General features: G+C 42.1%; 1 protein-coding gene and 1 pseudogene across 1 annotated transcript; both read right to left on the bottom strand.

Moving 5' to 3' along the window:
- Positions 1-379: 379 nt before the first annotated feature.
- Positions 380-9404, bottom strand: LOC121776690 (annotated as a pseudogene).
- Positions 9405-12244: 2840 nt separating this feature from the next.
- Positions 12245-16727, bottom strand: LOC121776418 (ABC transporter G family member 1-like; the record flags this gene model as incomplete). The annotated part of the gene is made up of 6 exons (XM_042173594.1): positions 12245-13493; positions 13725-13811; positions 14439-14633; positions 15862-15972; positions 16056-16142; positions 16242-16727. Coding segments are annotated over 6 exons (1608 nt in total), but the record flags the coding sequence as incomplete, so codon positions are not given.
- Positions 16728-18273: the final 1546 nt, after the last annotated feature.

The raw sequence follows: 18273 nt of genomic DNA, 5'->3' as shown, positions 1-18273 counted from the left end.
AATGTCAACATATGATAAAATACAGCAACAAAAAATGTACACATTGTCAACACAATATCAACAAGCATCAACCGTTGACACTGTGTTACATTTTTTGTTGCTATTATGTTATCATCTATTGACATTTTCTAACGGTCCAGATTATAGTTTTGAATTTGTACAATATTTAAAGCATGAATTTAATTATATCCCTTTGTCATATATTATTAATTTCATTCTTTGGTGATTTATTTCAAAATAAACTTCAACGACATCCTTCAACACACATTAATTAGTATTATGATATCCCTTTGTCATATATTATTAATTTCATTCTTTGTTGATTTATTTCAAAATAAACTTCAACAACATCCTTCAACACACATTAATTAGTACTCTGTCACGACTGAGAAAGCACAATGAGACAAAGTGTTGTAAGAGGTATTTATTGTACTACATTGCATATCACTTAATTCACAATATAATTACCTGTAGTTTTATTTCATCCACATATTGTTTCACTTGTCTGGATATATCTGAAGTCTCATAGGCTTCAACCAAAACACGAATAGCTTCCTTTGCAAACCCTTGTTCGATATCCTAAACATCACATTAAATGATTAATTCTCCATATTAACAATAAATAATTAATAATAAGAAGGACTAATCATGTATGTGCTCACCAAATCAAAGTCTTGATTAATTGTTCTCAAATAATGATCAGAAGGATTCCTCTTAGGTGGGCATATGAATCCATTTGTTTCAAAAAACTGTTTCCACAAAAAAAAAAAATAAATAAATAAAATTGTCACAACGTTAAAAAAAACATAAATAGATAAAAATTTGTTAGTACTATTACGCCATCCACAATAGGAATAGTCCAGCAATAGCCCAGCTATAGCCTAGCCACTGCCACATCATCAGCACTAAAAATCCTCCTGCCACATCATAAATAGCCCAGTCATAGCCTAGCCACATCATAAATAGCCCAGCCACATCAATAGCCACATCACTAATAACAATTATATAAAATGACATAATTAACAATCACACAATATACGGAATTTAATTTACGAGACATATACGGGAAACATTAATAATACTATCCACATCACTATTAACAAATATATACAAAATGAAATAATTAACAATCACACAATATACGGAATTAAATTTACGCCACAAAAACGAGAAAATTCACTAATATTAATAAAATTTAAAAAGTACATTAATTAAAAAAATTACATAATTAAAAAAAACTAACGTCGTGCAGTCCTCCGCGCCCATAACTCTTCAATTAAATCCTTTTGGAGTCGAATATGAGCCTCCGTTTGGCGCATGTCGGCATGTGCTTGGAGGCGGCCGTCTTCATCGTGGGGTACCCCACTCCGTACGTTAGGGGCGGCTACGCCGTAGCTTGGACCAGCTTCATTATCGTCGTTGGCCTAATCAGTCAGTTGTCCACCTTCATCTTCGACAATCATGTTGTGCATGATTATACATGCGTACATTATATCAGCAATGCAGTCGACGTGCCACAAACGCGTTGGCCCCTTAACTGCCGTCCATCGAGCGTGGAGCACACCAAATGCGCGTTCCACGTCCTTGCGCGCCGACTCCTGCCGTGCCGCAAAGTAGGCCTTCTTCTCATCTCCTGGGCATCGGATCGTCTTCACAAAGACGGGCCACCTAGGGTATATCCCATCCGCCAAGTAGTAGCCCATATCATGTCGGTTGTCGTTGGCGACAAAACTAATGGCCGGACCGACACCCTGACACTGCTCGTTGAAAAGTGGCGACGAGTTGAGGACGTTGAGGTCGTTGTTCGAACCAGCTATCCCAAAATACGCATGCCAAATCCACAGCCGGTAATCAGCTACGGCCTCGAGGATCATCGTGGGATTCTTTCCCTTGTAGCCGGTAGTGTACATCCCCTTCCAGGCGGCGGGGCAGTTCTTCCACTCCCAATGCATACAATCTATGCTGCCTAACATCCCTGGGAACCCATGCTGTTCCCCGTGCATCCGCAGCAAATCCCGGCAGTCATCGGTGGTAGGGCTTCGAAGGTACTGATCACCGAATATTTCAATCACGCCCTGACAGAAATACTTCATACACTCCAGGGCAGTCGTCTCACCGATGTAGAGGTACTCGTCCCACATGTCTGCAGCGCCTCCGTAGGCCAACTACCGGATTGCCGCAGTGCACTTTTGAATAGGAGTATGGCCGGGTCTGCCAGACGCATCGTGCCTAAAACGGAAATACAGATATCGTTGCTCCAATCCGTTAACAATACGCATAAACAGGGATCTGCGCATCCTAAAACGGCGCCTGAAAAGGTTGGCGTTGAACCGCGGCTCCTGTGCGAAGTAGTCTTCGCATAGGCGCTGATGTGCAGCTACGTGATCACGATCAATCACCGCTCGGCGGTGTACCACTGGTCGAGGTCGAGGTACCGCCGGCTGCAAGGCCCTCTGCATCCATTAATCAATCTCACGGTTCGTATAGGCCTCTAGCGCTTCGTTCATTATACGCTCGTACTCCTCAGCATCCCCACCACTCCCACCACTACCACCGGTGTTACTCATTTCTAGGTGTTGATCTTGTACAGAAATTAAGATAGAGAGAGTACTCGTTAATACAAGTGGTGCGAATGAAAATGACAGGCAAGTCGCGTATATATAGTGTTTCGGGAAAAAAAATTAAAATTAAAAATTCGCGCTAGGCGGTGCGCTGGGCGATCCGGACGCTGCAATAGCGCCTAGCGGATCGCCTAGCGCACCGCCTAGCGCCGGCGCTCGGCTAGGCGGTGCGCTAGGCGCTATTGTGGATGCTCTTAGAGAATGCGTTACCTCATTTGCTGATGAAATGGAGCCAAAATAAACAGTCTGGCCACAAGAGAGAAGGCAAAGGTTATGGAAAAGGTCGAAAACCTCAGAACTTGGTTGGTGAATGGATGCAACCACGATTATCCTCTCGTGCTGGGCGATTCCCACGATGCGTTTCATTACGTGGTACGAGGCCGTGCTGTCGGGGCCGCTCGTGGGCTCGTCCAGGAACAGCAGCCTCGACCGCCGCAGAAGCTCGATGCAGATGCTTACCCTTCTCTTCTGGCCCCCGCTGAGCCCTTTCATGTTCCACCCGCCGATCCTTGTGTCGATCGCGTCACTCAGCCTCATCTCTTTGATGGTAGCCTCGGCTCTCTACCGTTTCTCGGATTCTGGCATGGAATCCGGGAGCTGGAGGAGAGCCGAGTAGTACACCGCTTCCCTCACGGTCAGTGTCGTCACTAGGGCATCGTCCTGGGCCACGTACGCCTTGCGAACCCAGGAAACCGTTTAATGAATTTTATATTTATTAATTTAAAGGTCGATTTGGCCATATAGAACTCTCATGCGACTATGACAATAGTCGCGCATTAAATTTGGCATAGTCACCCGAGGCAACTATGCCAAAATTAATGCTGGCATAGTCGCCCGAGAGTTTTATATGGCCAAATCGACGGATGTTACTTACTTAAGAAGATATTTTGTTTTTTTTTGTCATAGTGAAGTAATTTAGACATTGGAGTATTATATTTTGTTTTTTTTGTCATAGTGAAGTAATTTAGACATTGAAGTAATTCCCTTTTTCAATCTATCTCTCCGTAGTGTACGCCAAGTGCTCGAGGGAGGGGAGATACGATCTGTGGAATAAGCTCAGGGATATCTGTCTAGCTACTGACGGGGCCCCCTGGCTTGTGGGTGGCGACTTCAACATCTTCTTGTTGGAGGAAGAGAGACAGGGCAGCACGACAGACAGGCACGGAAAAATGATGGACTTCGCCGACTCTGTAGCAGACTGCCAGCTACTGGACCCAGGCTTTGATGGCCCACCGTTCACATGGACGAGGAGTGGGCTCTGGGAGAGATTCGACAGGGTTCTTCTTGGGGAGCACTGGACGACCGCCTTTGCGGCTACTAGGGTGACTCACATGCCTAGGATCTCTTCAGATCATGCCCCTTTGCTTGTGCGGTGCCAGCTCACGACTCAGATTCCGAGGCCTTCTTTTAGGTTTCAGAACATGTGGGTTCGGCATTACACTTTCAGGGATGAGATTGCCAGAGTGTGGACGGCGGAGACGGGCTTCTTCGGCATGCTTAATCTTCAGTTCAAACTCAGCAGAGTTAAGGGTTTTCTCAAGGGATGGAACAGGGAGGTCTTTGGGAACATCTTTGACAAGCTGAGGGAGGCAGTTGCCGCTGCGCAGGCTGCTTACGACGGGGACCCGACAGGAGCCCACAGGAGTGAGCTTAGCCGTTGCACCGCTCTCTACGTACTCCGCACTAGGATGGAGGAGGATTTATGGAAGCAGAAGGCTGCCATTCGATGGGCAGCAGAAGGCGAAAGGAATTTTAAATTCTTCCACGGATGGGTGCGACAGAAGCGGGTGAAGTCTCGGATTCACGCCATTCAGGCAGGAGGACAGACTCTCACGTCAAAGGAGGACATCAGACAGTCGGCTGTTGGCTACTTCCAGCGACTACTCACGTCAGATGTTGAGCACTTGGAGCAGCCGGACCTAGATCTCTTGCGCGGTCTCCCAGAGACCGTGGACCGCGAGGGCCTCTGTGCAGTTCCTGACTTTGATGAGGTGAGAGCGGCGGTCTTTGGCATTTGTGGGGACAGTGCCTCGGGACCGGATGGCTTCTCGTCTCTTTTCTTCCAGCACTGTTGGGACATCGTTGGAGCAGAGGTGGTGGCAGCAGTGTCAGACTTCTTCTTAGGAGCTCTTATGCCCCGCAGCTTCACGGCCACGACCATCATACTCTTGCCGAAGAAGGCAAGCTCGGCGACCTGGGCAGAGTACAGGCCAATTAGCCTTTACAATGTGACCAACAAGATCATCACTAAGATCTTGACATCGCGTTTGGCGCCGCTGCTTCCACTAGTTTTGGCGCCGAACCAGAGCGGCTTTGTAAAGTCGCTTGCTTAGTGATAATGTGCTCTTGGCTCAGGAATTGATTCACGATATCGGCAGGTCGCTCATTAAGAAGGCAAACTCGCCTAATCTGGCCCTCAAGCTAGATATGGCTAAGGCCTATGATCGAGTGCAGTGGTCTTTCCTCCTTCTGGTGCTTGGGAGGAAGGGATTCCCGCCGGGGTGGGTGAGTATGGTCGATCGATGCATCTCTTCATGCTGGTTCTCAGTGCTTGTGAACGGGGCTCCGGCAGGTTTCTTCCAGTCTACGAGGGGACTTCGCCAGGGAGATCCGTTATCGCCATCGTTTTTCGTGCTTGCTGCAGATTATCTTTCGAGGAGCTTGAACATGCTTGTTGACACACATCCCAATATGGAGTATAGATGTGCTAGGCGCGCGCCGGCCATATCTCATTTGTCTTATGTCGATGACATTATCATTTTTGTCAGGGCGCACAGACAGTCCGTGGAGAGGCTGGTACATTATCTCGAGCACTATTCCGCCGTGTCGGGTCAGATGGTGAACAGGAGAAAGTGTCATTTCTACCTCTTTGAGAAGTTCGACGCTTGGGCGGCTGAGGTGGCAGAGGCGAGTGGATTCCAGCAGGGATTCCTCCCTTTCACTTACCTCGGTGTCCCTATCTATAAGGGGGATGAAGGCCGGCTACCTTTTAGATATCCGACAGAAGATGGTGGACCGGATTCACAGCTGGTCTCATAGACATCTTTCTCTTGGAGGGCGCCTCGCTCTGATCAAGAGCACCCTTGTCACCATCCCTCTTCACATCTTCCAGGTCCTGAAGCCGTATGAGTATTGGATGAGGGAGTTGGAGCAGATCTTGGCCCGGTTCTTTTGGGGCACAGTTGGGGAGCAGAGGAAGATTCACTGGGTTAGCTGGAAGAAGAAGATTTGCCTACCGTTGGATGAGGGAGGCCTCGGCATCCGTCGTTTCCGCGAGGTAGTCAAAGCTTTCAGCATCAAGCTCTGGTGAAGATTTCTCGCGCATGATTCTTTATGGGCGCAGTTCACCATGCGCAAGTATTGTTTCCATGCTGGTCGTGCTTTCATTTTTCCTTACTCTGTGCATGATAGTCCTATATGGCATCGTCTCACGGACATTAGGGGTCAAGTTCATGGTCTCAATAGGTGGTCCATCGGTGAAGGGCGGATTAGTTTCTGGGACGACGTGTGGGTCAGGGATCTTCCCCTTAGGACCTATTGTCCGCCTGGGACAGATCTCCCTGCCGCTGAGGTTTCTAGGTTTTGGCATGATCATACTTGGCATGTTGAAAAACTGCATGATTATTTGGCTTTGTATGGTGTGCCTTTGTATGTGTTGGATTCTATCAGGGCTGTTCCGATTGAGGTGAGCAGGCGGGATGTGATGCGATGGAGCCTCACTGGCGATGGCGAGTTCTCGACGGCCTCAGCTTGGGAGCTCATCCGGACACGGTCCCCTAGACATTTCGGACTTCGCATGGTTTGGAATGCTGGGCTGACCACGACCATCTCTGTCTTCATCTGGCGCCTCCTCCTCCAGAGGCTCCCTGTTGAGTGTTATGTTCAGGCCCGCGGTATCTCTCTTGCATCCAAGTGTCTGTGTTGTGTCTCTTCTTTTTCAGTTGAGTCGTTTCAGCATTTGTTTGTGTCGAGTCCTCTGGCGAGATCGGTTTGGGATTACTTCGATGGCTGGTTCCCTTACATTAGCACACACATTCACACGTGCACTGATATTGCACTTAGATTAGGTTTTTGGTGGAGGTCCTCTCACAGGGCCACCGCCTTGCACATCAGCTTCATTATTCCCTGTTTGGTATACTGGTTTATTTGGACGGAGAGGAATAGCTGCAAGCACCGGGGCTTTTCTTTTCGTTCTTCACATGTTATTTGGCAGGTTGTTCAGCATCTGCGGATCTTGGTGGCGGCGGGTGTGCTAGTCCCCATTCATTGGTGCGGTTGAACCCCGACCGTCGACTTTATGCCTTCAATTCCTCCTCGCCGGCGAGTTCTACGGTCCCTGCAAGTGCTTTGGCATCCACCCGACGATCCTTGGGTGAAGCTGAACACCGACGGGGCCTTTACTAGCTCGACGGGACAGGCAGACGGTGGGGGAGTGGTTCGTGGTTCAGGCGGTTCCCTCCTGGGGGCCTTTTGCACGCCCCTCATACTGGGTCGGCCTTCGAGACGGAGCTCTTAGCTCTTCTTCACGAGCTGACTTTGGCTATGCAGTTCTCATCGCATGTTTGGGTCGAGATGGATGCGGCAGCAGTGGTCGCGGTGTTCACTTCAGGACGCGGAGGAGCAGCGGATGTGAGACATCACATGGCTCGCATAGACGCAGTTTATGTTCTCTCACATCTATCGAGAGGGCAACCGGCCAGCTGATTTTTTGGCAGGTAGGGGGGTCCAGACCCCTGCCATCACCTTCTTTGAAGCGGATTCAGCGTCTCGGTATTTGAAGTCGCTCGTCAGGATGGACCAGTTGGGCTATCCGAACTTCAGATCCAGATATCGAGATGGATGACTACATCACATGGTTCGTGGTTTTGATTTATGGTTTTTTGTTTTCCTTTGGAGTTGGCCAGCTTTTGGCCATCATCCTTGTTCTTATTTTGGTGTATAGCTTTGTTATGTTTGTTTTTTCTCGTTACTTAGATGGTTAGTAACCGGTCTGTGGGGATACCATAGTAGCTTTGTAAGCTCTTGTGATTTGTATCTTTCGTGCGGACCGAGTCACTTTTGGGCTTGCATGATGTATGTTCTTTTGGTGATTTTTGATATATACAGGTTGGGGGTCCGCCTTAACCCCTCGCCGTGATGGTGTTTGAGGAAAAAAAAATTTAGGAGGACAAAAATAAAAAATAAATGACAAATTTTCAGAGGTACACAGCGAGTTATATATTATAGTACTCATATAATTCTTACTGAAGTGCCAAACGGCAGGCGCTGCTTGCGGTCGTTGATGAGAATGTCCCCTTTCTGTCTAGTGTTAAAATGGAGCCTCTCTGTATTAATAATCCAAACATTTAATCGAACAGAGCATTTTAACATGCAATATTTATTTATACTTAATATATATAGGTGATCAACCTGCTAACGCATTAAGGAGGGTGGACTTGCCGCAGCCGGAAGGGCCGCCCATGATGGCTAGGACCTCGGCCGGCTGGACATAGCCAGTGAGGCCAGTGGCGGACACACAGCCAAGGGAGGAAGGGCTTAAGCCCTCCCCAAATTATATTTTTTTTATATTTTGTACTTCAAAAAATTTAAAAATTATGAAAAAATGTCTTTATCCCTCACCAAACTACTGTATTTGAAGTTTAAAATATAGAAGATTGAATAAGGAGGGGCTGAAACTTGAAATTGCATAAGAAAGTTTTAAAAAAATGGTTGTCGCTGCCGCTTGAAGAAGAAGATGAGATAACCAAGGCTAATTAAATTAATAATAATAGTAAAATTTGTGAATGTCAAGTCTCCTGCCTATAGGCTACACCCATATCACGTGTTCTACATTTATTAGTACGTTTTAGTGTTTTACAAATGTTTAATTGTTGCACTGTAATTTAAAAATATTAATCCCTCCGTCCTAATTAAGTTGAGACAAAACTTTTGGATATGGAGATTAAGAAATTTTGTTGAAAAGTAGGAGATAAGGAATAGAGTAGGAAATATAAATGAAGAGTAAAGTAGATGATGGAATAAAGTAAGACTAATTGGATATTTTATTTTTTGTTAAAAAAGAAATGATTTAACTTAGTTAGGATATCTGATTAATACGACTCAACTTAGTTGGGACTAAGGGAGTACATGTTTTCACTTACTCTTATTAAATACAGTTAAATACAGTAAGTTCAAATATTTATCTTTTGATTCATTAGTCGTTTTAAAATTTTGATAACCTTTTTTTATTATATATTATATTATTAATGATGTGGATTCCATCCACTACAACTAATACTATTTCAACTAGTTTAGCAATTTATGTTTGATACTATATCAATTTCACTATAAAACTCGTGTCGCTGCAGAAATCTCTATTTCTAAATGACGAAAGAAGTATATACCCCCTCTATCTCTAAAGAATAGGCAATTTGGATTCGGCATGAGTTTTAATGCAAAATTAGTAAAGTAAAAGATATATAGAAAGAAAAAATAATTAAAGTATTGTTAGTGGAGAATCGGTCCCACCTCATTAGAGAGAAAAGTGTTTCCAAAATTAGAATGTGTATATTCTTGTGGGACGAGCTAAAAAGGAAATAGTACATATTCTTGTGGGACGAAAGGGGTATTAACTAAAAAAATATACTGTACAGCCCCTCCCAAGAAATATTTCTGCGTCCGCCACTGGGTGAGGCTGCGGAGGATGGGTTGCCGCCTGCCGGCCTTATCCGGCACCGTAACCCAGAGGTCCTGCCAAGTTAAGTGAATGCCGGGAGTGGACGAAAGAGATCCTCTTGTGTTCATTTTTCTAAAAATAATTCATTTTTAGCATTTTAGATTTTTATTCATAGACACTATCTTACAAGTATTATACTCAATATATCGATTTATTTATCACTATTCATCAATTATACAATATATTTATTAATCCTTACTAATATTACCTTTCAGCGCAACCACAACGCTGCTGAGGTGGATGTTCCGGTGCTATTGCAGGTGGGTTGCGACGGTCGCAGCAAATCTGTAAGCCTTTCCAATTTCTTTTTGTGTTTTTCTTTTCATTTAAATTTTTTTTCTTGTATTTTGTTTTTTCATTCTTTTCATTCATATATACTCCTTTTCGTTCATAAGAAGTAGTCTCATTTTTCATTTTGATCCAACCACCAAAACTAGTCTCATTTAGTAATGTCAATCAGGTCAGTCTAGTGGGTTTCGGTCCAACTCTATTCGCTTTATGGGCTAATCGAGTGTAGGGTAATCGAGCTGAAATTTTATTGGGTTCAAATTTTATAATCTTAAAAAATACTCAATCCATTCCATAATAATGGATACATTTTTTCCGGCACGAAGATTAAGAAATAGATGCGTAATGTATTAAATAAAAATTAAATAAAGTAGAAGAGATGAAAAAGTAGGTAGAATAAAGTAATAGAGAGGGAAAAGTAGAGTGGGAAAATGTGTTATAGTACACTTTTTACTAAAAGTTAAATGACTTTACTGTTATGAAACGGATGGAGTAAAAAGTACCTCCACGGCTTTTTTCACTTTTTCTCTTCTCTCTCCTACTTTATTCACATTATCTAATACTCATTTTTTATGAGTAAATGAATTTTAAACTTAAAGGTCTCGCTACGGAGGACTCAAACATGAGACCCTCTAGCCTTAGGCATTAATTTGTGTATCGCTTGACTAACTCACAAACACATTATCTCGTACTCTCTTTGACAGATAGATGGAGTAAATTTTGATGAAACATGTACTTTTCTGTTATTCATATATGCATTAAACTAAAACTTGTATATTTTGATATTCATAATTGAGTTATTTGCTTATAAATACTCAAACTTTTAATGTTTTTTTGGTCTTTTTTCAGAGTAATTTATCTACTTAATCAAATTACATGATCTTTACATTTTTCATATTTTTCAACAAATATACTTCCTCTATCCCATAAAAATATAAACACTTTCCATTTCCGTCCACCCCATAAAATATGGGCATTTCTATTATGAAAAATTATCCCAATTATTTCTATATACATCAAGTTATTTACAACTTATACCACTAATAAAACACTAATAATAATGGAGTCTCACTCTCTAACTTTATCAATTTTAAATTAATTCTCATGCCATATCATATGCTCATATTTTTATAGGGCAGATGGGAGTAATATTTCTTCACATTGAAATAAAAAATTCAACATGGCAAACACGGCAATTGTTTAATAAGTTTATCTTGTAGTGGAAAACATGTTTTTAAAATATGAAACTGACCTTCACTGGAAAAAAATAAAAATGGTCCTGTGTTTTTAAAATATGAAATTGACCCATCTATAAGTCATTGTTTTTTGTAGTACATTGCAACTTATAACTGTAACAATGGTCCCAAGGTCGGTCCAAATTAGTGGTGTTGAATATTTGTGGACCATTTCAATTGGGTTGTAGTTATTGTAAGCTCATATGAGAATTAAAGTGGCCCAAGTATTTTATACAGCCCATTTACCCGTTCACTTACCTAAGCTCGCCGATGGCCACCGCCGTGTGGCAACTCGACGAGGATTGTGAGTGAGAGGCGTCGTGCTTCTTCTGTGAGGTTAAGTGAACTACCTCTGCCTCTTTGTTTTCTCTCTCATTCTTTTAACCTTAATCTCTCTCTATGACATAATTCGCTCTCTCTTCTCTCTCTCTAGACGATTACGCCGGTTTCTTCTCCGATATTCGTTCCCGACTGATTGCTCTCTTCTTTAGTGAGTATCAATCGGTAGTAGTCTCTAGCATAGGCAACAACCTTGGTTACCTTGCGAAGTCCGGCGCTAGAACGGATCCTTGGGTCTGTTCTGCTAAGCCGGAAGAGGTACGCTGGTAATCGGAGTGTTCTAGTGAGTTTCTGTGCTATGAGTGTGAGATCTGTGAGTTTGGCGATGATATGTGCGTTGAGTTGGTGGTGGTGAGCGGTTGTCGGTGAAACCTAGGGTTTCTGGTTCTAACCATTCAACGGTTCCATTCTTGTGACTATCAGTTGAGATCAGCAATGTTCTTGGCCAGGTGCAGTTGCTGTTGTAACCTGAGCACATTCCAATCTCTGATTTCTTGATTTAGTCATTTCGCTTTGCGTTAGGTCCCCTTCGGGATCTCATCTTGTTATTATTATTAACATGTTTAGTGGGTATGGAGGTGGTGCAAGTGGTGAACGGGTAAGAGTCAGAACTGGTCGAGTTTCCTGACTAGGGCTAGGATTCTTTACTTTGTAACCTGCTTTTTCTCACTGTCGGATTGTTGCTTGAGAGATTAACCATCTCTCAACCATAAATAAAAGAGTTCTCTGTAAATAGTGAATCCATCGGTAATCTGATCCCTACAAATGTCTCCAGATCCATTTATAAGATTAAAAATGGGTTCATTTATAAGAATAAAGAATGAGGTCTTTTAACTAGAAATTAATTTGGTAATATGCGGATTTCGGTTATATTTTGTTGAATCATATGAATATGGATTGTGTTCAAAGCCAAGGTAAATTCTTTGTGATCATTACCTGGACTTGATAAGGTCGGTTCTGGTCCATTGACATCTCTACTTACATCCAATGGTGCAGAAAATTGTTATAGTAGGGGCTATATATTCTAAATTTTGGATGAAATAATAAGTTTCCAAGATTTTATTGTTTTGGTGGGTTTTTGCACATCATTTTACGCAAAATACTAACAAAATTATAATATAATACAACTAAAATAATAATAATAAAAAATTTATGAAGGGTTTAAGCCTCCCTAGTAAGGCGTGTGTTCTCTAATGCTTACATCACTATATCCAATAGCCGCTCCGAGAGAGTTTAATTGATTATCAAGCCAAAAAATGATCGCCCCTCCATTTATATAAATATATTATTGCTCAACTCATGTAATTAAGGATGAATTAGTATAGAGGAAAAATTATTAATTAGGATTGAAGTAGCAAATTTTGCTAGTCTCTAATGTGCTACAAATATTTTGTCTTATACTGAGGCAAACAACATGAACCACAATGCTCTCAGACAAGAAAGACTGGATTGATTTGCATTTCTCTTGATGTTTCCTTCATGACATTCTGAGTTGGGACATGTAGTCTCTGGTAACATAGCTTAGCTACAAACAAATAAGTGGAGTAGTAATAATAAGAAACACAATAGCACCAACTCATTTGGGTCTTCTTGCATGGCTAGTTTAGTTTCTTCATTGATTATTGATGGCTTCTTCTTCTTCTTATTCATAATCTAATCTTCCACATTAGTCCTTCGTGTGGCTAATCGCGCCAAAATAGCTCTACTCATAGGCTTTAAAACATCTGCCGCCATCACAATCACCCAAAACATCAACCTATAAACCACCACCATCCCAATAATCACACCCAAATCCCCCCACTTGGACCGCCCCATTTCCATCTGCCAAACACGCCTTAAAATCTCCTCCCCTCTGATCTGCCCGGACTGCCCGTCGGGCACCATCAGCCCCTCGAACTCATTCTTGTAGAAGCCTTCGTTGGCGTATCTTTGGAAGGAGATGTAGTAAACCGGAAACTTCCAGAAGACCTTCGGTACGTCGTTGGGCAGCCGGAAGAAGCCGTCGTTAAGGATCATGATACCCTGGATTCCGGCCCCGGCAATGATCCCGACGAGGAAGTTGGGCACGAGGGTCGCCACCGTCATCATCAGGCTCTCCACCAGCATCATGCAGCTCAAGAGGAGTAGCACGAAATAAGCAAAGCGGCTGGCGTCTTGCTGGAGGCCCACGAGGTAGTACGCCATCGCTCCGGGAATAACCGTTACGAGAAGAAGGTACGGGAAGGAGGAGATGGTGTTTCCGACCACGAATGCAGCCACACTGTAGTGCCCATTGAGATGCTCGCGCGTGAATATCTGCGTACTCGAATAAATATTAGTATAAATTAAAACTTAACAAAGTTAAACGTGCATTGAACTAGGATGGTACTCGTGTAATGTGTTCGGATAAGGTATGTAGCATATCATTTATCATTTATATTAATAATAAAATACGTTTTAAATTACATGTCATTTTAAGATTGTGTTTTATGAAATGCACCAATAAATAAGATGGATGTAGTAAATGATTTAAAAAAAAAAACTTACTTTCATATCCTCAACAAAAGAAGGGAAGCCTCCAATTGCCATAAATGTCATGAAAGATGAAATAAAAACCAACACTGAAGCCCTCGCCTGTCAAAATAATTAACGTAAATGGAATAAATCTATCTAGGTCGCAAATTTAAGATTTGTTGGCAATTGAAACTAAAAATATAACATATAACTATCCCACATCGGTGTCAAGAGAAAACTGAAACTAGTATATAAGTCTTATGTGCCCCTCCTCCTATCACCAATTGGTTTTAGGATGGAACCCATGGATTTCTATCATCGTATCAGAGCGGGTCGCCGACTGTGGGTCAAATTTAAATGACCCAATAGTATCTCTGGACTGAAACCGAAAAAATGACTGACCCAGCAGTATATCTGGACTTTTTTGGTCCAAGTGGTCCAAAGTCAAAGTGGGTCAAATTTAAATGACCCAACAGTATCTCTGGACCGAAACCGAAAAAATGACTGACCCAGCAGTATATCTGGACTTTTTTGGTCCAAGTGGTCCAAAGTCCAACCCCTTCAAGGTTCACAGGGAACCCATGGATTTCTATCAAAACTTTTATTTCTTATATTTCTGTTAATATTATATATTGTTTTCTAGTATAACATTCTATATTGGATCCATATATTAATATTTAATGTTTATAGAAAATATATATGTATACGCTTAATATATTAATATCTCACACACATAAATTTAAGTACCTGAATGGAACTATATGTAGAGCCAATATTATGAAAAACGGTTCCCACGCATAAGCACAAAGCAACATATATTCCAAAACGAAACCAGTAATATCCCACGTCACGAAACATGTTCAAACATGATCTTCTTGTTAATACTGCACATTGTCTAATCAATCCAGCTTGTTTCCCTTTCTTCTCCAACCGTCCATTCTTCTACAACATCAACAAAAAAAAATGAATATCATAATTATTTATTTAATTAAAGTAATTTATATGTAATCAATGTAACGCTCTATATGCATGTCACGCGATATATATATTGCTTAGTGTATGTACATTCTTTCATTTTTAATAATCACAGGATGGAAGCTAGGGCCTAGGGGTGGCAAATCGTGTGTTGAGTCGTTATCGGATTAATCTGATAATCGATAACAACTTAATTCAATAAGGTCTAACTCAAACTCGACTTGTTAAGGAAATTTTCAAGCTGAACATGAACCCAGTGTCCTACTTTCAAACCCGAACACAACCCCAACCGGTCACGAACTTGTTAATCATACAATAACACGACACAAACTTATTTACATGATTAAACCTGCTTTATATGGTGCCAATTTGATATTACACAATTAAAACTAGTTTCTAAACCTTATTTACATGATAAAAAAAACTCGTGTAAATGATTTAAACCTAATTTACAAGTTTTTATGGAATAAAATTAAAGTATTACTTGTTCAAAAGGGAAATGAAATTAATTTAAATAATACTCCCTCGTTCTATGGTCGTTGAGTCATTTTTTCCATTTTGGGATGTTCCATGGAAGTTAAGTTATTTCCCTTTTTGCAAAAAGTAACACATTTTCTAAATCTTACTACTTTATTCTCTATACTTTTCCCTCCTACCTATTTTATTATCGATTTATTTAATACATTATACATCTCTTTCTTAATCTCCAGGTCGATAAGAAATATAAGTCTACTACCGCGAAACGAAAAAAAGTACTAGTATGTAAGAGTATTTCTTTTAACTGGTCATCTAAACTTAACCAACACAATATGAACTCAACCCTGGACTATTAGGTTTCTAACAGCTCACCTGAATAAGAATCCAAATCCGATTCGTCTTGATCTAAACCTATTAATTTTATGCTTAGTTCGTATTTATACTGTTGGGTTGAAATTATCACCTTAGTCATAGCTAACCAACTTTAACTATAGCTCATTCGAATAAGTAAACTCAAAAAGTTATTTGACAAAGTCATTGTCAATATATTAAATTAATTGTTAGGTAGTATATTATTTCTAATCTGATTGCTATCGACAAATATCATAGTACTTGCCATATTTCATCCACACGCATTGTTATCTATCACTGCCGAGGGCAAGCTTATGTCGGAGAGAGACATGTAAGAGGATTTGTACGTCGCAATTCACATCATTACCTGTAGTTTTATTTCATCCACAAATTGTTTCACTTGTCTGGATATATCTGAAGTCTCATAGGCTTCAACCAAAACATTAATAGCTTCCTTTGCAAACCCTTGTTCGATATCCTACACATCGCATTAAATAATTAATTCTCCATATTAACAATAAATAATTCATAATAAGAAGGACTAATCATGTATGTGCTCACCAAATCAAAGTCTTGATTAATTGTTCTCAAATAATGATCAGAAGGATTCCTCTTAGGTGGGCATATGAATCCATTTGTTTCAAAAAACTGTTTCCACAAAAAAATAAAATAAAATAAAATTGTCACAACGTTAAAAAAAACATAAATAGATAAAAAATTTGTTAGTACTATTAGAGAATGCGTTACCTCATTTGCTGATGAAATGGAGCCAAAATAAACAGTCTGGCCACAAGAGAGAAGGCAAAGGTTATGGAAAAGCTCGAAAACCTCAGAACTTGGTTGGTGAATGGATGCAACCACGCTTATCCTCTCGTGCTGGGCGAGTCCCACGATGCGTTTCATTACGTGGTACGAGGCCGCGCTGTCGAGGCCGCTCGTGGGCTCGTCCAGGAACAGCAGCCTCGGCCGCCGCAGAAGCTCGATGCAGATGCTTACCCTTCTCTTCTGGCCCCCACTGAGCCCTTTCACGTTCCACCCGCCGATCCTTGTGTCGATCGCGTCACTCAGCCCCATCTCTTTGATGGTAGCCTCGGCTCTCTCCCGTTTCTCGAATTCTGGCATGGAATCCGGGAGCTGGAGGAGAGCCGAGTAGTACACCGCTTCCCTCACGGTCAGTGTCGTCACTAGGGCATCGTCCTGGGCCACGTACGCCTTGCGAACCCAGGAAACCGTTTAATGAATTTTATATTTATTAATTTAAAGGTCGATTTGGCCATATAGAACTCTCATGCGACTATGCCAATAGTCGCGCATTAAATTTGGCATAGTCACCCGAGGCAACTATGCCAAAATTAATGCTGGCATAGTCGCCCGAGAGTTCTATATGGCCAAATCGACGGATGTTACTTACTTAAGGAGATATTTTGTTTTTTTTTTGTCATAGGGAAGTAATTTAGACATTGGAGTATGATGGGGTACGTACTAAACAAGCCCAATAGCAGTGACGGCCCATCAGCCCAAAGCCCAAGGAAGAGTATCAGTTCGGCATTACCAAAGAGTTCGGCCCCAGCCTACAGCTCGGTAAAAGCCGACCAATCAAGCTCTACTCTCAGATCGGCAAAAGCTGCTCGGCAATAGTTCAGTAGTTCGGTCTCAGTATTCGACCGAACTGGGAGATAGTGGACTCATGCAGAACCTCCACGACCTCCACTACACGATCTATTTAGTGGTGTCAACTCATGCAGGATCTCATGCAGGATAGCGGACCAAACAAAGAGATAGTGGACCCATGCAGGATCTCATGACCTCCACGACATCCACGACCTAGTTAGTGGTGATGCAAGCCACGATCTTGGATAGTGGACCCATGCAGGACCTCCACGACCTCCACCACACCCACGATCTATTTAGTGGTATGAAGCAGTTGTCAACCTGGAAGCCACGATCTGGGTTCAAATGTATAAATAGAACTTAGATCAGATAGGAGAGAGAGCTCTCTAGACATCAAATATCATATAGCAAGTCTGTATTTGTAAGCTGTAAATCAGATCAAGCAATACAATCTTGCCCTCCTTTCTTCCCGTGGACGTAGATTTACCTCAGTAAATCGAACCACGTAATTCCTTGTGTCGTGATCTATATTTTTTACCTGCATTTATTACCATCAAAAATTCGTCCAACCATCACTGGCGCCGTCTGTGGGAAATAGAGAACCAAATTTGTGATAAAGCGAATTTTTGACCCTTTTTCCACCCCAAAAAAAAAAAAAAAAAAAAAATGCATACCAGATCACGTAACACCCATAATACCGTTCGTGATAACCATGAGGAAGCTAGTCCAGCCCGCAGGTCTGGAAAACAGCCTCGGGAGAAATCTACTTCCAGTTCTCACGGAGAAGGAACAAGCCGCTCAAAGACTCATCGCACCGAGTCTTCTCAGCAGCCCGATTTGAACGAGGCTGTCAAGTTGTTTTTGGCCGAGAAGCAGGAAGAGTTCTTAATTTTCCTGCAAAAGGGCCAAAAGCCGGAGACGAAAACGGTGGATTCTCCCTCCTCATCCAGACATGAAAGTCACTACCGCAGTAGTGCCGTGTCTTCCAGGAAGAAGAATCCTCAACCCCGACATGTTCCTGTTCCTCCTCGGTACCGGAATCACAGGAGAACTCCATCTCCTCCATACCGAAGAGATGTCGGGTTCGCCATGTACGGAGCATTGAAGACTCCGTTCTCGGACGATATCACCCGAACTCCCTTGCCACAGAACTACCGAACTCCGTCGA

Source organism: Salvia splendens, chromosome 18 (assembly GCF_004379255.2).
Source record: "Salvia splendens isolate huo1 chromosome 18, SspV2, whole genome shotgun sequence".
Classification (NCBI taxonomy): domain Eukaryota; kingdom Viridiplantae; phylum Streptophyta; class Magnoliopsida; order Lamiales; family Lamiaceae; genus Salvia; species Salvia splendens.
The sequence above is the reverse complement of the archived record's forward strand: the minus strand, read 5'-3'. Positions and strand labels throughout refer to the sequence as shown.